The sequence below is a fragment of the Phalacrocorax carbo genome, chromosome 1 (genome assembly GCF_963921805.1).
Source record: "Phalacrocorax carbo chromosome 1, bPhaCar2.1, whole genome shotgun sequence".
Classification (NCBI taxonomy): domain Eukaryota; kingdom Metazoa; phylum Chordata; class Aves; order Suliformes; family Phalacrocoracidae; genus Phalacrocorax; species Phalacrocorax carbo.
This window is the reverse complement of record NC_087513.1, coordinates 145,276,157-145,300,414: the sequence shown is the minus strand read 5'-3', so window position 1 is coordinate 145,300,414 and position 24,258 is coordinate 145,276,157. Positions and strand designations below refer to the sequence as shown.

The following is a 24,258-nucleotide window of genomic DNA, read 5'->3' as shown; positions in this document are numbered from 1 at the left end:
TCCTGTATGTAAATGTATGCATGTGTGTGTATATAGATAGACAGATTGTATATATATGTTCAGGCAATGTTTGCATACCACATTGAAGTGGCTTGTATATCAGCAGCAACATATGTCTCACTGTGAGTCCACAATCTAAACTAACCTATTAAAAGTTAAATTGTAGTATTTTTGAGTAGTTGTTTAAGGATAATGTTTCGGTAAATACATTCCAGGAAAAATATCTTCCTCTGGCCATAACAAGACTGACTTGCCAGAGCTTACCCTCTTCAGTACATTTGGCTTGGAGATGGCAATTTCGTTTAAAAATTGAATGAATTTTGAAATGTATTCCTTTCAAACTCAAAAACCAACAAAACTTCCTGAGTCTTTTCTCAAAATGGAATTGCAATAAATATGTGAATTTACATGCTTTTCTCTCACTAATTTTAAGTAAATAAAATCCACCTAATCCTGGACATAAGAAAGTTTCCTCTCTAGATACTTGCTAAAATTAACCTGCCTTGGAAATAGTTTGGCTCTGACAAAAATGGGTAGTTTGATGAAAATACCACCTCTGGTATGGGTCTCAGCAATGTTGACAAAGCAAGCTGTACAAATAAATGACACTTCAGTAACCAAACTTAAATCAGATTTTCCCCCCTGAAATTTTATTTTGGATTAAACAAGTGTTTAATTTAATTTCAGATATAATGTTCCCTCTTGCTTCTCTGCATTAGCCCCCTGAAAAAGTCAAAACAAATTTACATAAAAATAGAATCAGATTTTAAATAAAAAAGGTTTCCTTTTCTCCCCCTAGATGAGTCTGTTTTATGAATGTGGCCCCAGGCAGAATTTCTCAGTGAATGAAGTATACGACAAAAAATGTCCAATGCTGTCTTGTGCAGAGATAATGTATAAAGGGGAAGAAGCAGTGCATGCTTGTGCAGGTAGAATTTTCTTTACATGAAATCCCTTTTCATCAAGCTCAGATATTTCCAGTCAGGCTATGCTTTAGTTTATATTTTACTTGTATTTTTATTATCTCCACCAAGCCAAACATCTTCTTGGATAAGTCATCTGAGTTTCCAAATGGCTTTTGCAGCAATCTGGAGTTTAAACTTCGAGTTAGGTTCTAGTGGAGAAGGGAAAATTTCATAATATGAGCAAATGGGGAAAAAACACTTGAGGAAACAGAAAACTTGCAGAACATTTGCAGTGTAGCTATCTTGACTCTCTGTGAAGAATCATCCAGAATAATCTCCCTGCAAAAGAATCAGGTGCTCACATCTTTCATTCTCGAATATGCTTTCCTTAAGGGCAGGCACCGTGTCAGACATATTCATGTCTATATGCTGGATACCCCACTACAGTTTTAGAGTCAGTAGCAACAAGTATTGCTCAGAAAGCTCTCAAGGCTGCCGAAGCAGAGCCAACACAAAGAGATTTCTTCAGTTATATTCTAGCCTTGAGGCAGCAGCTTCTGAAAATGTCTTACTAAAAATGGCATGAGAAATAATACTCGTAATCACGGGGAGTTGTACCAAAGGAAGTGGAAGATTTTACAAGAGCTGAACAAAAATGTAGGTGTATAAGCAACATCTCTGGCTGCTGATTGCTGGGATGTCTTATGTGTATTACTTTTTTATTTTTTAATTTCTTATTTTAAGGTAACATGGCTCTGCATACTCTTTGTGGAAGTTCAGATTCGATACTGTCAAGCCAAAGGGTATCTTGGGAACATACAGCACTGTGGGTGGGAGTACAGGCATTCAGCATCATTCAGGATCAAGCCTTAAAACTCAGGCATTTGAACACCAGCACATATTTCGCTGTTGTGCTTCAACAGGTGGCTCTCCACTCAGTACAGTGTTATTTAAATCTGCTTGCTATTTCAGACTTAGGCAGCAGTTCAGACCGTCCCAGTCCCTTCCTCCTTTTGTGTCTGGAAGAGTGCTTGCATGGGGTTTCTGATCAGACCACAGAAGGTATTTTAACATGCTTGTGTTAACACAAAGATGTTTCATTAATTCTTTAGCTCCCTTAAGCATTCCTGTCATGTTCAAAATTTTGAGCAAATGATGGTCGTCTCCTGATAAAATACCCACCTTCAGATTGAGATCAGATGGGGACTATTCAGGTCAAGAGGAATTTGCATTAAAAAGTTGCCACTGATTACAAAAATTGAGGATTAGATTATATCTGGAAAGCCACTTTTACAAAATTGAGAACTGCTTTTTTTTCTGATATTGAGAATAAAATCCAGTCTCCTGCTCACAGTTCACACATTGTCCTCTGGAGCAAACACAGGTCTGAGAGCTCTGGCTCTCCTCTTTTTCCTGCTTCTTCATATCCCTCGCTCCCAAGGTGATGTGTAGGTGTTGCAAGTGAGCAGATCTTTGTCCCTGCCAGTGACATCCACCCGGCTGATTGAATTCTTCGTTGTCTTGTTAGGCAGTTTTCAATCAATCTTCTTTGTACTCCAAGATCAATGGAAAGGGCCCTTGTTAGGGCCAAGGAGTCGAGCTGCTACTGGCTCAGTGCCCAGTACTGGACTAGCTCCCGCTTCATGCACCAGAGAGGAAATGCAGACCCGCAGTCTGTTCTTTACCACAGTGTGCCTCCTTTCTAATGATTTCTTTTGGTTATCTGGGACTAAGATAAAACAATAAAAAACCTTCCTAATCTCTGTATTTGAGACACAGAGAGGACTCAAATTATCTCAAGTCACTAAGGAATATGTACAGTGATTCATAAGCAATGGCGAGGTAGAGTCAGGAAGAGAAAACACACTCAACTGCTACTTTGGACCAATGCTGGATGGCTTTGGCGTTAAAGACTCCTGTGTCTAGCCAGCTAAATTCTGCAAAACTGCTCTATAAAGAAACTTTTCTTAAGCAGTGCTTGTTATTTCTGTTACCTAATTTGCACATTCAGCAGCACACTGTAGCTGTTATGGAATGGGCCCTGTATTCCTGCAAATGGCAGCCAGCTGTCTTTCAACTTTGCAAATTTCTTTACAGCTTATTTATAAACCATTTGAAGGCTGACCTAATGCTCACTTAGCACAAAATAACCCTGGAAATATGTGGTGGCATTAAGGTGCCAAGTGAAACACTTACTGCATTTTTGTAGAAGAAATACAGCACCATATTGGCGAGTCGGGAATAACACCAGTGGCCATGAACAAGCAAGAGCTTCTCCAAATGCCGGAACCTTGGGATTGCAAAGTCGCTTGCCATCACCGCCTTTAACGAAAGAGAAGTTGGAATGATTATTGTAAAGTGTCACTTTCAACACCAACAGGGAATCTAGTCGTCATCTCAACTCATAGGGTCAATGGAAATTGTACTGATGAAGAATGAAATCCATTACAATGCATCTGAAATGCAGCTGTTGCTGCATTGATTTGGCATACCCATGAACAAACCTGGCAGCTTGGCAGAACATGCAAGGTGACCCAGTCTTTGCCCAGAGGGGATTACAGTCTACGTTCCAGATGGTGACAAGCAGCAGCAAAAAAGGGAGAGGTGGGAGAATGGCTGGCAATTGCAGCTGCATGAGCATGAAGGCTTAGGGCCCATGTGTGAACATCTTCATTGCTGTAACATCCTTCTCTGTAAAAACTACAGGGTACTTACCGGGCCAAATGAATTTCCAGAGAATAAAATAAGAAAAGCACCATTAAGTGGTTGCATCATAATTACTGGACTTTAAAAGACAAAACAGTAAAAATATCAGTTTTAATTACATTTGCAACCCTGGTTTATACAGTTTACTTGGTTGTCCTGAGATACCAGTATTCTGAGGGATTTTTAAAATCACATGTTTTTTACAAATGCCTGTGAAAAAAATCACACTAGGTAAGACTCTGCTGGGACTGTGCAGACTGCCAAATCACATTGACAAAATGAATCACCCAGTTTCTCTCTACTTCTGACTAAAATTCAGGGTACTGTACATCTAGATGAGACCTTCTTGTAAATTATGGTGCTGTCACAGTTGTTTCACAATTTTCCTTACCCCTAGAATCATACTAAGATTTCATTTAATATTATTTTACATTACATTTTCTATTTTTGTATCAACCTTCTTCTCACAGTTCAGCAAAAACATGAGGAAAGGTGAAAACCTCCAAAGGAGCAATATCGCCCTCAGACTCCACAGGGTACATGTTGGCTGTATTTTCAAATGAGAGACATCTTTTCTTTTAATTTTTCCTCATTCCTTTTCTTGGGAAACCATCAAAAGGGCTCAGTTTTCCCAAGTAAGTGCTTGCAGAAGCTATTAAAATAAACTCTAAAACAGTATGCAAGAGAAGGTGTAATAATGCATTCTAATTTAAGCAGTAGATGTATATAAGCACTGGGACATTTTTTAATATGTTGACACATCCTGGGATTTCTCAGGTACAGAGATACACTTGTTATAACCTCCCTGCACAGAACAGTCTGATTTGTCTTGCAGACATACAGCTATCGTGCAGTTCGAGGAGAACAGAGCTGTGCTATGGCTGCTTCCTTGTTCTCCACCCCATCTCAGCCTATTCCAACGTTAAAACAAAACCATTAGCTTCTTTTAATTTGTGCTTCTAACATAGTACTTCGCAACACATTGTGAGACGCGTCGGGGTTTTTTTCTTTTTTATTCCATTTTGATTACAGTGAGGAACGCAGTGAGGAAGATAGTGTTATCCAGTTACATTTGCATGTTTATTTCGTCTCAAAATCTACCCCCTTGATTTTCACATTTTTATTTTTTCTTCCAGCTTTTTCACAGGAAAAAGTGATTCATGTTCCACATGCTTCTGTAGAATGTGGAAAGAAAATAAATCAGAAAGTATTGCTTTTTTAGACATCTAAATGCTCAATGCCTTCTAAGTACCTGCATGTGTAAGATTCTGACAGTTGTTTATAGTAAAGAGGCCTGCATGGTTCCTTAGGCCCTTGCTGCAAAGGAAGGGATCTATAAACACTTTCCACTCTGCTGAACTTTCATTTAGAGAAAACCAGGTAGTTTAATGGGTTAATCAGCAAATAGCTTTCAGATGACAAAAGCTAGGGGCATTTGAGGACTGGTTATTGTAAGTGTATGAGCTCAGCTGAAAGTGGCATAATGGGGAGAGGAGTGAAAAAAATGCTACGCGCACTATCTGTCTGTATTAGGAAAGTAAGTGATCTGAATTAGTAAATAGATGATAGGAGCTGATAAGTTCATAAGAGATGATAAGACCCAAGAAGTTTGGGGCAGACTTTTTTGAATGGATAGGCATGGAGAGGACCCCACAAACAGTCTCCTATGGGCTCTCTGGAGCCTAGGCTGCCTGCAGAATGATATTGCATAAGTTATGCAAAGGTCTCGGAGCCTGGTGAAGGCTCTGGAACAACAAATACACTTGGTATCAGCTTAATCCAAGACTTCCTTTTCTCCTGCTCTCTCCACCCATCAAAGTCAGACTCATAGGGTCTACGGCTGGGATGCCATATGCACAATGAATATCTGAACATTTTGGTGGTAGCTTCTTTCCAGTCTAATTTGCAGCTGCTAACATGTTTGGAGAAGCATTTTTAATGGATTGCAGGCCTGATATCTGTCTGTTTCAGGAGTGGATGGACATCCATTTGCCCTGGAGATTACTTTGAGTGAACCCACTGGATGATTACAAAGAGAAGTAGTGTAATAGCTCTGCTGGATCAGGCTGAAGCCCATCTTCCCTAGCATCTAGCCTCCAACAATGACCAAGAGAGGATGCTTTCAGAAGAGTATATGAATAAATTAAAAAAAATCTACTGACTTTTCTCCAGAGTACTGTCCTAGCTTCTGGTGATCTGCATGTTAGAAAATACACAAAGTTGATGTCCCAGTTCATAGCTCAGTTAAATTTTTGTTTCATAAATTTGTGTGTTGATCCAAATAAATTACAGCAGTCATGAAATCCCCTGGAACAAATTTCTATAGCCAACTTGCACACTCTGTGTGTGAAGGAGGCCTTTAATCCCTTTCGAGCAAAACATCCAGCCAGTGTTGCAAAAAATGCAATGTGTGTCAGAGAACCACCCACCGGTAACTATGTTAAGGAGCATGATCATCTGCTCAGGTCCTCAGAATGGTAATACTTCCCAACTTCTCTGAAGAGCTCTTTGACATATGCTCAGCTACTCTATTTTCTCATGCAATCAGTCTGCACCCAGCCCAAATATAAGGTACGTTTTGGAAATGAGGTATTATCCTCATTCTCTGTGTCGTACTGCCATGTCTGGTGCTAACACTGCACTGAACTGCGCTAGCAGTACAGGAGGGAGAGATAACAGGTAATACAGAACGTAATACATTCTATACGTATATATCCTTGCTTCTGGAGAGGGGACAAGTGCCCCATACAGTGGTAAATACAGTAATCACAGGCTGAACACATCCAAAAGACTACAGGGCAAGTCCCCTTATATTGCTGTTCCCCGTGGCAGGAAATGGGGAGAAAACCAAGAGTTGGAATAGTGTGCAGGGAGCAGTGGTTCTGCAAATGGACAATTTTTTCTCTTTCTTCACTGTTCTGCTGTCTGAATAGGCTGAGTGAGCGAGATGTGTGCATGGCTGGGCTAAGGGTCACCACCACACCACACAAATAAGCTGCATCAGCTGGATGGGCTTGTGCAGCTACTCCGCAGGAGAAGTATAGCCAAACAATACAGGAGACAGTAGCATAAAAGCCAGAATAAGGTGAACCTTTATTTCCTAAATAATGCAGCACTGAGCTTTTTTTCTTCTTTAAACCAGCATTTAATAAATGATTTCTTAAAATTTATTGCTTAGAGGGATCTGTTAAGTTGAATTTTCTGAGAAAGTAGCTTAAACTCACCACGGATCTGAGAACAAACACAAGCTCAAACTCAAGCTGAAAGCATCCTTATGACACGCAACTGGCACTCCTGAGCATAACTTGCTGCTTCTCCTTTATTTGTGCTGGCTAGTCAAAGGCAGCTTGGTCAACCTGACATATGGGAAGTGCCTATTTCACCCTCTCACGGGAGTGCTTTTCAGTGAATGAGCAACGTTACCTGCATGCCTTCTTGACCAGAGATGCCCACACCAACATCTGCCACTTGGATCATGCTGACATCATTAGCACCATCACCTAAAGATGACAAGATACAGTTTTGTAGTCACTGGTAGAGCAGGAACAGTTAGCAGCAGCAAAGCAAAGGAAAACCAGTTTTTACTGAGTGTTGGCTGAGTATAGTAAGGGAGATGCGGGATACAAAAGGATCCATCTTTGGAATATAAGGTTCAAAGTTTGGCCAAGCTGCCAAGACATTCAGGTCTTGTAGACTTTTTTTTATCATGGAAAAGTTAAAATAAAACACATCTGTCTCTTTTTAGTAAGACCTAAAATTCAAGTATCTGGCCTGAACTGCACAAACACTAAACCACTGGAAGGCTGAGAATGAGTTTCCCAAGACTTCTGCTTCTTGATTAACTGTCTGCCTGCAATCAGGTGTGACTAAGAATGGAATGTACAAGGAGACCTAAAGCCAGTGAGAATGTCTACACAGTAAAAAATACAATGAAGTTAAAAAGTAGATGAATTCTTGAATTGAGTTGACCAGTCCAAGATCTTTAATATACCTATCACAGGCAGATTTAACTGCAGTGGCTGCACAGTCACTATCCCTTGCTCTGCTTCCAATCATGACACCACGAGTGATAGATGCCATAGAAAGGATACCAGAATGGGACATATATCTGCTTCTTAACCTCTTAAATTTACAGCCAGTGTGCTAGTGGAAATGAAACTATATTAGCTGATGACGAGACACTTGGTTTTAAACTTCAGTGGCTGAGGTGTACATTCACATCTCACTCCAGTTTCCGGCCTGCTGGCACATATGAGAGTGGTATCTGCTCACCTGACAAAGCTGATGACTTTTGTCTGTGCGACACAACCCCAAGCTCATGTTGGTTAAAAGGGAAGATGTATATAGCTAGGCTTTTAAGCCAGAGCAGGAGCTTGAGTTCAACTCGCAGTCTCAAGATGCTCAGAAAGAATGAAAACACAAGCTGCCCAGTCTCCACTAGTGCTTTTAAGCATTCTGGATAATTCAAGTTAACCAGCCAGACGTCTCCGGCAACATATGCAAATTATGTCCACAGTCAGTCAGCCAAAGACATAAATTCAGCACAAGAAAGGCATATTTGAGCTAGATATAATATACAGAGCATGAGGATTATTATAATCAATACACATTTGGTGATGTGGATGTCATAGGAGGCTGGCAATTATTATATGTACTCAGGGTTTCTCATGGGTAGGTCCAACCCACACACGTTGCTGCTACAATTAACCAAGACACGTGGTGTGTTTGTAACAATATATGCTGCAAACTTATCTTCTAGTGCAACCTGAGCCTAAACTTGAGGTAGGTAAAGAAAGGCTGGTTGACTTTTCTCATGTAAAAATCATGCAAACATGGAAGATGCTCCCAGATTTGAAATAGGGTGAGTGACAAACTCTCCCCTTCCCCAACTGATTGATTAGCTGGGAGGAAATGTAAGCGCTGGCACAATGCTAGTCATAAATCCATTCTCTGTACTGACAAGGTCAACTCATATCCTATGCTGTATGGCTGACTTGTGATGAAAAACACAGAGCCTTGAGTTTAAACATGATTGGATGTAACAACACTAAGCACAGTGTTGTTCTGTGTAATTCAGTGATTGCAAAATGGTGTTCTGCACAGCATCAGCTTACCCAATTCTTCACAGCTGTGCTCAGACATGCCAAAAACTCATAGCATACCTGGGTCCTGATTACCTAACTTCTGAAGGAAGAACTCCCAAATACTGCTCCAGAGTTCTTCCTTGGTTTTGAGTAAATATGTTAGAGTAAATATGTTAGAGTTGTCTGACACATTTTCAGACAAAAATGGAAGGCTATTGAGTTGTGAGGCAGCTGGAAGGGTCCTATTGCAAGTCAAAAAATGAACATTCTCAAGGCACATAAGGTATACATCAAGTATATGTCAAGGCAGGCTAGTTTAAACTGAGATATTTACCTATTGCCAAGGTCATTGCTTTGAGTTTGTCTCTGACTAGTTTCACCACCATGCTCTTTTGGAGTGGGGTAGAGCGACAACACAATACTGAACGGCATCGCTTGGCTAGTGCAAGAAATTTATCTTCTAGTGTAGGTTCCAGGGCATAAGCTAGAGTTCTTCCATCAATCACTAGGCCCAAGCTGGAAAGCACAGGGGAAGAGGGTGGATAGAGAGGGGTGAACCCAACATTCATGCTTCCAGCAGCTTCGTCTATTGTGTTGTTTGAAAATTTAGACTCTACGCATTGCAGACACTGTTCCAGCAAGACAGCACATGTCTCCTGAAAAAAAATTAAAAATAAATACGCTTGAGAGAAAAGAACAGGTATTGAAATGTTTGTGTTTGTATAAGGAATATGGGGAATGAGTTATATTTGCTGCACTGTTACAGTTTTAATTTCTTATAATCACTCTAAACACACTCAATTCTTGCAGAAGATATGAAAGCAATGACGACTTAAAAGTCTTAAAATCTAATTCCTCTTTAACATGCAGTATTGTGTGCTAAAGTAATTTCTTTTAGCTCCTTCTCAGAATAACAGTACTGGGAGATGATATAATCAGTATCAGTACCAAGTAAAGTATGGTGATGAACACCTTGTACACGCCTACAACTCAGATCAAATAGTTATGCATTGTTAAAGGCCAATTAAAGGTTATTTAAGCTGAATTCTCTCTCTTAGCCATACTCAACTAAAAGATGTTATTGAGAATATATGAACATTTAAAATGAAATGCTATTGGTCTCACAGCAAAGTATGACAAAAAAGAAAGATCATGGAAAATCAATTTACCAGTTCAGTTGATACACTCAAGAACGGAAAATGCTGTTATCTTTTCTTCCTTTTCAAAAGAAATTGGAGCTGGATACTGCTGGCCTACTGCTGATCTGAAGTCCAATTTTATCACCCGATTAAAGGACTATAGCACTATCAGTCTGGTTCCTTGTATGTTACACCGTATCAGTAAACTCTTTGTGACTGTCTGCTTGCAACAAGTTGAGCACAGGTAAGATCAGTAATTCAGAAGAATTAGAAAAGGTCTGTTAGGAAGCAAGGCATTACTGTAGATGGGGTTTTCTGACTCTCAGTGTCAGCATCGAAATTTAAGTATTACTTCTAGCTCCAGAGAAAAAAGGCAGCTGAGAAAACATGAATGACTGAGTTATCTAAATACTACATTTCACTGGTGTAAAATAAAACACAAATTCTCAATAGGTAATCAGTTGTTTTCTTCCTTAACACGTGTTTAAGGTGCTTTTGGGTGCTTTTGGAGACCCATTAGTGCCAACAAGCAGAACAAGGGATGCTTTGAGAATGCATACCAAAGAAAGGCATTTATGCTTCTATGGCATATTTTCATTCATGGTGGAGCCCACTACACACAGTTACATGTCTTCAGTAAGTTTATGATATGTGACAGCATGACTTAGAAGCACGATTCACTGAAAAGTATTCAAAGACATATCCTACCTGAAAATTACGGATGAAGCAGGAAAAGGAGGGAAAAAAAGAGGGAGAGGAAAAAAAAAAGCCATCAAACTTTTAATTGTACAAGTTGAAAATGAAGCAAAGCTAGTTCACAAGTAAACTTGTGTATTGGATCTGCTTACTGGTGATTCAGCATTCAAAGTGATGATTTCTTCATCATGATCTAGTAGCTTGCAGGCATATGCAATGTTAACAGCTGTTTCTTGCTTGTCTCCAGTAAGAACCCAAATCTGCAACCCAGCTTTGCGCAAGTTTGCAATGGTTTCTGGAACACCATCCTGTAAACGGTCTTCAATGCCAGTTGCGCCTAAGCACATAGAAAAAGCAAATATTGCACATTAAATGAACACTTAGGGTTCACCTCAAATTGTAAGTTTGGGTTTTTCAGAGAAACCAGCAGTCACTTTTATTGGGAAATACCTAAACTACCAATGGTTGCAAGATTCAGGCAGCTTTTTATGGGGTATCGAGAGAGAGGAGCAGAAAGTAGCTGGGGTAATCATCTGCATCAACAGCCTACAACACATCCAGAATTCAAAATTTCAAAAGCAATCTGATGCCACTTCTAGCCTCTGAGGTTCACAAGGCTGATGTATCTTTGGTTATTGTCTCTCTGCTCTGTATCTTCAGCATTTCTTGTGAGTGTTGCTAGAGAAGATACTGTTGCTTCTAGGAGATCATTTCAGTTCTTAAGGGTCTTAACTGCCTTTCCTCAACTTGAAGAGGCTGTGTCACTAGAGATTTCTCCCTTCTGAAGGGGAATGACAGCAGGACTGCAGCTTTGCAACAAACATTAGGCTGCACACATAAACCTTTTTCTGCCTCATTGCTCTTCTTTGCTCTTGCAGAAAGACACTGGTTGCCAAATGAGATATAGCAGATATAGCAGAGAATAAATCATAAATCTGTTGACCATGACGTGAAAGTAAAATGTGGCTTTTCCATGCTTTCAATGTATCTTTCTACCTGTTTATAAGAGACTGAACACCTTTCCTATGGTTTCATAAATCAATTGACAGAAGCAAGACTTTCAAATGCTGAAAAACTTTTGCCTGAGTGGCAAAAGCCGCTCAGGACCAAGTTCAGTGTCACCACTGATACATCAGTGCTCCACTGAGTTTCAGAGAGGCTTCGATGTGAGGAAATGTAAGCCTTCACTACTAGAGAATGAGGAGGTGACAGGCATGCAAGCTGCCTGGAACAACAGGAAAAGCAAAGCAAACTTTTCTCAGCTAATTGTCATTCCTATGGTTGTACCTCGAAAAAAATATTTTAGCAACACAAGTCCACTTGAAGTCTGAGCACCAGTCATGTAGGTGGAAACACATTCTTAGGGCAATGTTGGGAAAGCTATTATCTTCCAAACAGCGTACAAAGGCAAAAATATTCCTTTACCAGACTCAGTTTTTAATTCCCACAACCTAATCATAACTGATCATTGCAAGATACAAACCACAGTATGAGGTTCTTGGGGGATGACTGAATGCATAGTTTATTTCTGGCAGTTTTTATTTTTCTGGCAGCTTATTATTTATTTGTCTGGCAGTTCAATTTCACTTTCCAGCCCTGCCCTCCCCAGAGCACAGCCAGAGCCAACAGGCGCAATCATGGTGGGATATTCCTGATTAATGTGGTCCGAATTAGTCACCTCATGGTACCCTTTAAGTCAGAGGAAACAGACACTTTAAGGGCGTGATTCATCTAATCCTAAAGTGGGTATCTCAGACAGACCACATGAAGTGCACTTTATTTTTTTGTCTCTCCGTTGGTTATATGGGGAGCCTCAGAGATTGGTAGTAGATACATCAGGAGCTGGGCGAGAGGGATCTCGTCTCCCAGAGACAGGCATGCTGGCAATTAGTGAAGGTTGCTATCTCCAACAGTGTTACGGCTGTCCCAGCTTCTTTGCCAGAGAAAGCACTTGGATGCTTGGAGTAAGAGTGAATATATATATATATTTTAGAATCTCAGTGCTTTCAACATCTCAGCTCAGCAGAGGAAGGGTATGACTTAGTTCTTGGAATACATTTTACATACAACGATTTTAACCACGTCATTATGAAGTACTGCAAACCCCTTCCACAGAATACACAACCCCTGAGAGCATGAGCTGAACCTGATGTATATGAGAGTTGATGCCTCTCACAATAGCAGTTCATGAGCTCTGCTTTATGAGTGTCTTTGGTGCTCCTGAAGTCATGCAAGTCTCTGACATGTCGAAGTGGCATTAAGCTAACAAAATTCTGTAGACAGTTTGGGCCAAGTCCTCCTCGTGTTTAGAGCAGCAGTTTCCATTTATGATATTGTGTCAAATTCATCCCTGGTATTACTCCACTCATTTCACTAGTGACAAAATGATGGCAGGAGCAAGGAAAACAGGGTATGTCTGTTATGTTAATTATATCTCATTCCTTTGTGGTGCTGCACATGACAGCCATGACAAAGTCCAAAGGAAGCCAATTTCTATACTGTCAGAAAGCATTTAAGGAAAAGAACGGATTTTACACCCAAGCTTTCAGAATTTTTAACACATTTTAATTTCATGTCCAGCTCTCATTTCATTACCTAGCAGATGCAGATTCTTCTCTATCCGCAGCGCTGACTGAAACAGTTGTTCTTCACGATTTTCAATAGAAGATTCTGCTTCTAAATGACTTTTTAACCAACAGGCATACTCTTCCTTGCTGAGAACCTATTAAAAAAAGTATGTGAGGGTACAGTCAATGTGATGCAGAGGCATTAATTCTGTACAGAATAAAATGAAAAAGCTATGAATCAAGAACAATAAATTAATAAATGCCTTCAGTAATCTTTGTCAAGACTCTCCTTAAAAGCAAACCAAGAGTCTGCGTTTACTTACTCTTTTTGCAATACAGAGGGTCCGCAGCCCATCTACAGCATACAGATTAAGGTAATTTTGAGTTTTGCTTTGGATTTTTTTTTGATGTTTGCCCCGAGGGTCATCTAGATAAGAATAAAAAAAGAAATTAGTGATTGAAAAATAACAGCAGCTTCATGGCCTCAGAGAACAACAACTTGTCTACAGTACTTACTGTACCGGCACTTTACGACCGATACTTTTAAAGAGCTGCTGATGTCTCCTGGGAAACTCAAGTAAAACGTTCCATTTAGGAAAAAAAAAAATCTTGTCTTTTTGTTCTCTGTCTTCTGTCTTCTCTCTTCAAAAGTCATTGTGAATGTGTGTTAGAGAGACCTCCTTTTTCTTACTCCTTAAGTATTTGTTTGGCCTGAATACTTTAAGAAATCATGATTATCTTCACAGCAAACAATGACGTCAGAAAGAGAAGTATGATTTTAAATTCACTACTAACAAATGCTTCTCCACATCTCATCATGTGCAGAAAAATGACACTTAAAAATAGCACTTGGTTTTTCACCAAGGTTAATATCTCAGAAGAACCAGAAACAGTGCTCTGTTTTGTATATCTAAGTGTATGAAGGTACTTCTGTTACTGCTGTACTGATACTATTTATTGGACTGGGTCAATGCAAGAAGTTCTAGGTATGACTGTAATTTAATTTAGAAGAGAATTTACACTTCTGCAGACCTCACAGCTAGCTTCTACCTTGAACACAGCAGAGTAACTTCCACTCAGTTTTACTCTTCACTTAAAGCCATGTGTAAGAACTCAAAATCAGGACTGATCATCTGTTCCTTTTCTCTCTTCAGCTGGGATTGGTTCAATCTGCTCACACTTTGATCAAAAAGGAGTAATGAATTTGATGGTAACACATTTTGTTCCATCTCATTACCTGAAATGACATCTTCAAAAGTTAAAACAGGTGATATGGTTCCTTTTTATCAACTAGGATCAAGACAGGTTCATGTACAATGTACTGTAGTAGCAATATTAAATAATATTAATTGCAGGGTTAGTCCTAAAGTAAATGTACAAGCTGGTAAGTTTTTAGATTGGAATCATTGAATGAGAATGAACAGTACCTAATGGCACGTTCTCCTATTCCCTGATGTCATACAAGTTTTTTTTTTCTAGAGTCTGCATGTTTTTTGGGAGTGTAGAATCATTTCAGGATTATAATTTTGTAATTGGAACTGTTCCTTAATGCAATATTTGTGTTACTGGTACTTGCACAGTAACCAGTCACAGAGTCAGGTGAACGCCACCCATCACCAGAAGACTGAGCACCTGAAGAGACCTATTCTCAGAGAGGATGATCTCACCTCTCTCAACTGGCCATACTGAGAACCTACGGGCACTATACCCTTATATTAAGCACTTAATACAGGTACGTAAATTAGATGACACAAATATCTTACTGTTCATACTTTTTGGTGCCCATTTTTCCAGTGTGCATTCATACCGAATCTGATCTTGCTATGTGCGACCACGTATATACACGTCTCTCTGTCTGTCTACAAACTTATGAAGCATTCAGCACTTTAATATTTATAAAGCAGCACAGTGTCTAACTGGGTGTTCAGAGGCTCCAGCACATACACATACAAGTATTGATATGGAGGAATATTCTAGAAGGCCTGTCCATCTATCTATTAATGCTACCTATGCTATCACAGCTGATTTTCTCAAAGGGACAATACAGACATACTATTCCGGAAGAACTTCCCCAAACACATCGTATTTGCAATTGGAAAGCCATTCCACACTATACCTTGTGGCTCCGACACAAACACCACCAGGTCCCTTCAGAAGCTATTAAAAAAGCTCACAACTAGATTCAGCTGCAACATAAAGTGGAAATACACATATACTGAACTGGCAGCCTACCAAAGTTTCATTTAGCTTCTTTTCTATTTGTGCATGATAATCTTTTTGGCATATGTGACTTGGCTGTGCAATATTAAGAAATTTTTTTTCTGGGAGAAGTACTGCAGCAAACCTTCTTGGAGGCTTCTTGTATTAGTGAGTCAGCTTCTTTAACTTTGGAAGAATAAAGTAGGCAAGCATTCCTCCTAATTTATTGTGATACATGGCTATTCTAGAGAGAAATGCTATTTTTTTTGCACAATCCACATGAAATTGTCTTACGGGAGTGGCTATTTCCGTCACTCACTGATTTCAAATGGTGCAAACCTGAATGGGTGCTTAAACATATCAAAAGTTGTTTCCATCCCTTTCAGGTTAAGTGGTGTTAATCACTTCAGGTCTGTCTGAATACCATGGGTGCTAATGCGGTGATCAGAATGTCAAATGCTTATACCACCTTCAGTGAACAAAGACAGTAATTCTCTACATGAATTTTTCCTGTGCACACCATTTTCTGTGTGAATTCTCAATGCCAGTGTGGAAGACTGCAACTCCCTCCTCCACCAGCATACCAATGGCTAAACCCCCTTCTAGCTCTTCATGTGCCTTATCAGTCCTACCCTGAGATTCATCTTGTGCTCAGAAGTTAGGAGGGGGGAAGGAATCTCTTGCAGACAAAACCCAGTTGTGGAGACTTTTTAGCTGGGATGCAGCATCTATGCTAGGCAGCGTGACCACATGAACCATGTCAGTGAAAACCAGCAAATAAGTCTTCTCCAGAAGAATGACAGAGGGCTAGTGGTGTTCTGCTTGCTTCATTTCCTTCCATAATTGCAAGCTGCAGACAGCTAGCCCAGTCATTGTTTTCTCAATGACTTATGTTCACAGTTCCTGTGCGAGCTGGGTATTGACTTAAACAGTAACTTTCTTATTTATGAACATGGTGACTGTTGAGATAAAGTAAAAACAATACACTCTTGGGAATCATTTCAAGGCTTTTGGAAACATCTATATGCTATCGGAAAATATCAGGTTTTACAGCCTCAACTAGATACACAGGCAGAGCAAATGGAGTCAATTCAGAAACTTTTTAAGTTCTGAAGCTTATGGCAATTTCTGATTTTCTGAAAGACACAGCTGAAGTTACAACCAATATACTTTTGCTTCTGATTTCGGGCTGTTCCTCATGTCACGTTTTAAAATACTCTTCCTCCCAAACAGGGACCTTTGTGTCTGATATGACCCAGTCATGCCATGTGACGTTTGAGTTGGGAGATCACAGACACAGTAATGAGTCCATAATCCTTGGTCCTTCAGTCTAAGGGCACAAGTACCACAAAATCTCAAGATGCACGCTTGACTGGTGTACAATTTACATATCCCTGAGGCACTAAGACATCAAAGAGCAAGCTCTGGGAATAGCTGTCATGTTGATACACTTATTGGTCAATTCCTTGAAATGATAAATGCCCAAATTCTCATAGCATTACATCTCCTCTCACACTCACGTTCCACCACCACAGGATGAAACCACTGACAGACCCCGCAATATAGATAATAGCCACAGCATCAATCTTCTGAGGCTCCCTCTACCTGGGGAATTCCTCCCTGTAACAGGAAAAAGATGCCTTTCCCTCAGGAACAGACAACATACCCACTGACATTAGGATACTGCAGGCAGAGACTGTGAATTCAGATTCAGGAGTGAAGCTGCTCAAGAAAAATGTCAAACATGTTTCAGACAGATCCACTGAAATGTACAGAATTACTGAAGCCAGCAGTGGCTTAGAGGGCTAGAAAACAAGGGAAATCGGTAATGAGGTTCTAGGGGCTATGCTTCACATTGCTTGCAAAAGGAAAATACACTAAAACTCATAGTTCAATTTGAGCTAAAAAACTGAAAAAAATGGCACAATTTCAAAGTCCTTTCAATTTGCTTGCCTGTAAAGACGGTGGAATCGCTGTATTTGCCCAGCTACAGAATCCCACTGCCAACACTGATCTTCAGGAATTCTGCTTCCCCATTCCTGACATACACCACGTTTTGTAATGTCGCTGTTTGATTTTCTAACTGGCCTTGGTGTTTTTACCTAGGTGGGTCCTAGATCTGCCTGAAATTTGCCTCAAAATTCCTCAACCCATTGAGTCTGCTGTGAATGGAGACAGCAGCTTCAAACATCATCTGTTAAACAGTGACAATTTTTAAGACTTCGCATAAAATAATTTGTTCTTTTCTTTTTAATGCTCAATTCTCATTCTAAGAACTCATTTCCAAACATTATTTTCTAAGTATGTTATTAGAAATTCTCAGTACTACAAATTCTCTGTTAGTACTTTGGTGGGAAACAAGCTTCCACAGATGCCCTATGTACCTTCTGTGATATCAGATCTTTACTAGAAAATTATTCATGAATACTTTGTTGTTAGTTAAGGACAAGTTGTTCTTAATTTTTTTGGCTCAGCTTTGATTTATATGGCTGTAAACAGAAAACTAATGCCAACATTTTTCTGTATTTCATTAAACTAAAATTACACAGTATAAGCCTTTCACAATTGTTTACCCCAACTAATGTTGAAGTAACCACAAAGTCAATGCATTAGTGAAACATGGGAAGTACCTCTTGCACTTTCGGGCTCTGTCCATTCATACTGGGGTAACCTTTAAACACTGGATTAAATTCAGTGTTGAAAATACAGTAAATTAGATGCAAACTGATTCATGCAAACTGAAACCCATGTGTCTCCTCTAACTTCTGAAAGCTTACAGGGTTCTTCTTGAATCCAACCTATTACAGTTAGCAGCTGTTTAACGTTGTCCCTGTTTCATGAGACATTTGGGTGCTGGAGAAGTACTCCTTGCTTTAGGAAAGTACTCCATGTCCACAGCTACGTGTCTGTTCCTTATTAGTCAACTATATGTTTGAAGACAAGATTTCTCATTTGAACAGCATCTTTGCCACAACTTTTTTGTTTTGGTGGCTAATTGATTCACAGTGCCCTTTAGCATCATAGTCAAACCAGCTTAAATGCATTGATTTATGCAAACATACTGCAGCAAAAGGGTGTAAATGGAACAGAGAGGGGAGCTGTAATGGGAGGTGCTTGGGTTTCATATAAAAAACTCAAATAGCCAAGCATTGCCAGGCAGGTTTTCCTGAAGAAATGTAAATTGCTTTGGCAGAGTTTCAAGAAATTCCTTCAAAATAAAGTTTGCTAGTAGAACATCTTGTACAAAAATGAATTTAACTCATTCTTGTAAGGTGAGGAACCAGTAATTTGTTACAGAAAATTTGCTATAATAACAAAATTTTATAACAGAAAAGAGATGGCTGCCATTCTACCACTCCCTATATTCACAGCAAAGGCAGGCAGGTCTACTTGCTAGAGAAGGCAGTAAGATATGATGAGTTTTTCAGCAGTTAACCAGAACCACCTCCTTCCCACCCCCACTCCCACAAGGGTAAAGTAAGAGGCATACCTGAAGAGCAGGGTAGAAGAAGATCCATAATAACTGAATCTGCTCCTTTAGTGTAAACATTTATTTCATCTGTGAGAGGATGTCTGACCACTACTGACATCCTCTTCCTGACGGAGTCAAAGCCCAATGTATGTAATACTTCAAAACTTAATGTTCCCAGGTGAGGTAGCTCCACTGATACCTGGTCAGACAGCCTTCCAACCAGAGAACAGTTATATGCCCTTGCTGCATAGACGAGAGCAGCTTCATCTGGACTCTCTGCTTCATAACGCAGTTCTCCTTCCTCAGGTCCACTCCCCACAGCTGTCCGGCCTTGCTGGGAGCTGTAGCCATTGTTATTCATCTGCGCAGAGTATGCCAGCTTCTCTTCCAGTTTCAATAAAGTGCTATCCGTAGATGTAGATGAAAGCACACTTAAACCAAACCTGTGCATTGATTTGCTTGTAGCGAGACTAGATGAACTGCTGCTGTTAGATCCAGAGGTCAAGCGACTTGGAGTGAATCTTCGTATGAAGTCTTCTATGGTTTTTACTGGAGATTTTAGTTCAAATCGATCTCTAACCTTGAGAGGTAAAAAACAAACCAATGAACAAAACCCAAAGAAAAGCTGTACAAGAATTCCGACTCTGATATTCAGTCTTAGCAGCTCCAACTAAAGAGGAGAATTTATTTGAGAACAAAAAGTAATGACATTTGTATTTTGAAAAAGAAAAGTAAACGGACAAAACTGACTCAACAGTAAAAAACTTATACTGGAACTTCAGAATTGTGTCTCTGTGTGAAAGCATGTATTTTTTTTTTAGAAACATTTTTTCTTCTTTCACCTCCTCAGATATGACTAACGGATAGACTATCAATGTTGCACCACCACCAGCAGTGCATACTAAAACCTATCGTTAGTAGGAAACATTGGCATTCTTTGTGCATATTCAGTGAAGGAAGTAAAAAAGAAGTCAAGAGCTTTCTATTAAGAAGTGTGGTATCAGAAAAGTTTTACGAGAATATGCCGATATTGACAGCATTCTCAGTATGAACATGCTGAAATAAATAATTTCCACTGTCTTTTCTTTCAGCATCAAAGCATTTTGCTTCAGTTTTATCACCTATCTCCATTTACATAAATCTTTTTTACAGATGCAATGTTATTAATAGTAATAGCATACTCATAGTAATATACCTCAAATTATTGTATAACAGTGTAGCATTCCTGAAACAGCAGAATTGAGCATTCTCCAAATGTTTCCCTGGCACAAAAACATGTCATTTTGCAGACTAGTTCACTTTTTATTCCAATCTGGAACAGAAACAACTCTCAGAATTTTCTCCAGAATGGAAACTCCAGCTGCTGGCTAGCTCTAATACTACATTCCATTACATTTTTGTCTTACAGATCATCTTGGGATGGCTTTTTTGAAGTTCTGATTCATCAGTGACACTGCTTTAGGCCAACTTAAACAGTAATGATCATTATTTCTCATAATGAGCTTAAGATGCATATTTTACATAATTCGAAAGTTTCAAGTGTTGCTTTTCAAGTATATTCTCTTTTTAAACTTTCAAAATAAGTCTCAACCTTTTCTTAATTTGATCCATACATACAAAATACAGACAGCTTATATTATTTTCTGGGAAGTCTTGCCCATTTACGAATTAGTTTCCACACGTACTTACACACATACTTACATTTATTCAATGAATAAGTTACAGTACAAGAAATCAGGAAAGTTTCAGAAGTATCTTGAAATTGTTGATAAACACATATCTTACCTTGAAGGTAAGTGCAATAGTGGTTCTAAGAGTTGTCTCACAACTAGTTCTAGTTGTTTCTCACTAGAACAGTAGGTTTTTGTTTCCCCAATTTACAAGATAAATCAGTATCAATACAAAAGAGTCTTAAACTCTCTTTTGCTGTTTCTTTAACCCACCTTCTGTCGGGGCTGATTTGGTGCAGTAACCACAACTGTATTACATATAGTCAAAGCGATGAAGAAGTCAAAAATGTCACATAGTTCTGGACTCAGATGGGATAATGGTTGTTCGTGGCTCCTCATGACCTCCAGATGCTTTGCGCATTCGTTCACCTTTTCTAACAAGCGCGGGTCAGGTGTGATGTCCTTCTCCTAGTAATAAATAGCAGTGATTAATATCTGTGATTCTACAGATCTCCAAGTCAGCAACAAGCAATCAAAGCATCCAAAGTAGAGTCAATATCAAGAGTTTTATGATGGCCTTTCACCACGGAGCAGAGGTGGAGAGGACTGTAAGACACCCATTCTAGACAATAAACAGTTAGCGATGAGCCTACCAATAGAAATGGAAACATGAGTAACTGTGTTATCAACTGTGTTATAACTGTGTTATCACTACAGATAATTATTGCAGCAATATTCATCTACTTTGGGGGTAGTGGATAGGAGAAGAGTCACATACTAATATTCCTCCCTCTCTCTTGTCTAATTCAAGATATTTATTACCTATTACTAAAGGTGGTGCACTACAGAGACCGAAAGAGTGAAAATATTAGACAGCAACGACATTCAAAGCTTGGCCTTACATCAGCACAATAAAATGAAACCATCTTGGATTGATTGTTAGAGATCAGCAACCATCCACTCATTTCAAGGTAATTAATGTGGTTTTTCACACTGAAACAGAGTGTGCCTTCCGCTCGATTTCATCAGCACTTTCCACTTATTTAATCCATTTCTTCTCAGAGCAGCCTCCAGTACTTCTTAGGATAGGAGGATGCAAGGGTACAAAGGATTAAAAGATAAACCGGTCTACGACTCTTTCTTCTGTAGAATTTTATCTGCTGATGCTCAGCAGCTGATGAATCTGAGCAACCCCAGAACCCCATGTGTAAAAACTTGTTCCCACAGAGAAGGTACTTAGATAAGATCTATGCCAACACCTGATTGTTGTTGGTAAACCGCTGTGACTACAGAACAACAAATGCCAAGATGAAGTCTGTAAGAGATACACAATGCGCTAGAGATTCCTTTACCTTTCCCTTTTCAGGACATTGTTCTATTAAATGATACAGGACACTGTGCATTTAGTTTTCATGACTTACCATTGGGCTACTGAACGCAGTGTGCTTCGAGAGTATGCTTGCTCTTTTTGCTTCAGCTCTGCTACCTGTGCGACGGTGGGTTTTGGTGCTCTGGCTTCTGTGGATTACTTTGATGCTCTGATGGCTGCAGATACTATCACGCTGGGATAGAGTTCCTCCTTTTGGGGCTGCCTCATCTTCCTCAGAATCAGGTTCTTGGTACATGGCTAAGCGTTTGGCTATCAGTAAAAATACAGAGGGAGAAATGTTGTGTATGTTAAATGTGGATGAGAAAGAGGGAGAGGGACACGGTGACTTTGTTGAAATTATCTGGTTTTGATATTTTACTGGGCTTTCACACTGTGAATTAATTATTCCAATATCAGGGGATAAGAAAGTCTAGTCTTAATTGAATGGTAATATCTAACAGAGGATGCAGATAACATAATTAGAAATGTAATGCAATACACTGCCTCCCTCATCGTTGCACTCTCTCTGAAAGGCAGTTAGACTCTGTGGTAACTCACTGCATTCCTGAAGACTATTCCACTGCTCAGGCTGATGAGATCAACCAAATAATTTGGTCTTCACTTGCAGTCTGAGAAGGAAATACACAATCCAGAAAATTTTCTTGTCCTTTCCAACAGAACATGGAAATTTCACAGAAAGTATTTTCCAGCAAAAATGTCGTATCTACCCAGTACCAGTTAACCAACATCTGAAATGTCCTCAGCACAACACACCTACGGTGTACTACTGCCATATTTTATATACAGACATGAGGTACAGACAGCGTAAAAGCCTTGCCAAGGTCAGGGTCAACTGCTGCAGAGTGGAGACATGAACCCAGATTCTTGACTCCTAGCCTAGTGCTAAAACCACCCTGGAGTCCATCCCTTCCTCTCTGAACAGCACGATAGGCAGGACGAGAGAGCAGTATCAAAACCAGGGTACCCCTGCTGCAAGACTTGTTTCTACCACGATTTGTTGCAGTGAGCAATACCTAATCTACATAGAACAAAAGAGTTTTTCCAAATGATACATTTTAGCCGAATGCTTCCCCAGTCAAGAATCCAACTACAATAATTAATGTTAGAAACCAACCCTTGATATACAGAAGTTAGAAAGGAAACAGAAAGAAGAGGTGTGAAACAGCCATGGAATTCAGCCCTTCTAATGACAGGCTCTGTTTAGCTCCAACTGCTGTATAGCACATTTTTCCATTCCTGAAGACCATGGGCATTTAATTATCTGGGTTATTCATCAGGCAGGCACATGCCACTTTAACAGGTATCTATTTATTCCTTCATTAGGTATTCATTGAAAAGCTTTTCATTATACTCTCAAAATAAGCCATACTACCCAGATATACAGTACAAGTTACACACTTGGGGTTCAGCTTTGTTTTGGTTCTCTGGTGTAACAAACCAGATTTTCCCTATTTCATATGATAAAACACTAGCATGTAAGTTAATTATTCAGGCATTTAACAAAAAAAGAAAAAAAAAGATATTATTTTTATTCCAAAATTCTTCCTGAGAAAAATCTTGCATTACCTATACTAAGTTTGGCATAGGATCTCTTTTAATGTAGCTAGCTTTACGATCGAAGAAAAACCCATCCTCGCCATCCACTGCAATTTTCCTACATGTCTTAGCTGTTAGAAAGCAGTCAGAGGAGCTGAAATCAGACCACACACAGTACATGGTGATAGCTCTATCAGTACAGTATCGTACATCAGAGCTTTTTTCAGCTCCATTTGGAACATGCATAGGCTCTGTCTGAAATGTGGGAGCTGGGAGGGCTTCCCAGTCCTGGCTGTGAATAGACATGCTCTAACTGCACGCCCAGGTATGCAACCTCCGCTGCTGCCCTCTGTCTGGCTCCTGCTGGAAGAAAATCTAGGCCATGGAGGTAGAAAGGACCACAGGGCGTTTGGAGACATGGAGAAGAGACTGCAGGGGACACTGCAGATCACTTCTGTCCCAGAGCTCGAGTACGGCCTTGCAGCCCAGGCCCTGAGGCTGATGGAGGCTAACTGGATGACTGAGGACCTTCTTTCATTAGCATTATTTGGTGTGATTCATGCTCCTCTGTGTTACGTAGTGAGAAAGAGGTTGAGCAACAGCACATTCAGTGCTGTGAGGGCAGCTGCTCAATGAGCCACACAGCCGCAAAAAGAAGAGCACAGCACCCTTGCCTTCTCCTTTCAGTGCCTACCTTGTCCTTTGATTCATATGACAGAACCTAGAAGACAGCTCAAAAAATGAGGGAGGTCACTGGTTTCCTTGGCTCTTCTGTTGCATGGTAATGATTTGCAAGGAAACAAAAAGTTCACTTCGCCTGCATCAGCTGCTTCCTGCAACTTGTTGCACGTGCTTTGGGGCAGCACAGTTCTAACCTGTCCCATTGCTCTTGCC

General features: G+C 39.8%; 1 protein-coding gene across 1 annotated transcript in view; it reads right to left on the bottom strand.

Moving 5' to 3' along the window:
• The window catches only part of ATP10A (ATPase phospholipid transporting 10A (putative)), a 119,479-nt gene that overhangs the window by 9,326 nt on the left and 85,895 nt on the right, over positions 1 to 24,258 (bottom strand). The window contains exons 8-16 of the mRNA XM_064438397.1: positions 21,860 to 22,077; positions 20,712 to 20,906; positions 18,787 to 19,348; positions 13,421 to 13,524; positions 13,126 to 13,252; positions 10,683 to 10,867; positions 9,030 to 9,351; positions 7,035 to 7,111; positions 3,102 to 3,227 (exon numbers count right to left, since the gene is read on the bottom strand). Coding sequence (XP_064294467.1) covers positions 3,102 to 3,227; positions 7,035 to 7,111; positions 9,030 to 9,351; positions 10,683 to 10,867; positions 13,126 to 13,252; positions 13,421 to 13,524; positions 18,787 to 19,348; positions 20,712 to 20,906; positions 21,860 to 22,077 — 1,916 coding nt within the window. The remainder of the gene's footprint in view (positions 1 to 3,101; positions 3,228 to 7,034; positions 7,112 to 9,029; positions 9,352 to 10,682; positions 10,868 to 13,125; positions 13,253 to 13,420; positions 13,525 to 18,786; positions 19,349 to 20,711; positions 20,907 to 21,859; positions 22,078 to 24,258) is intronic.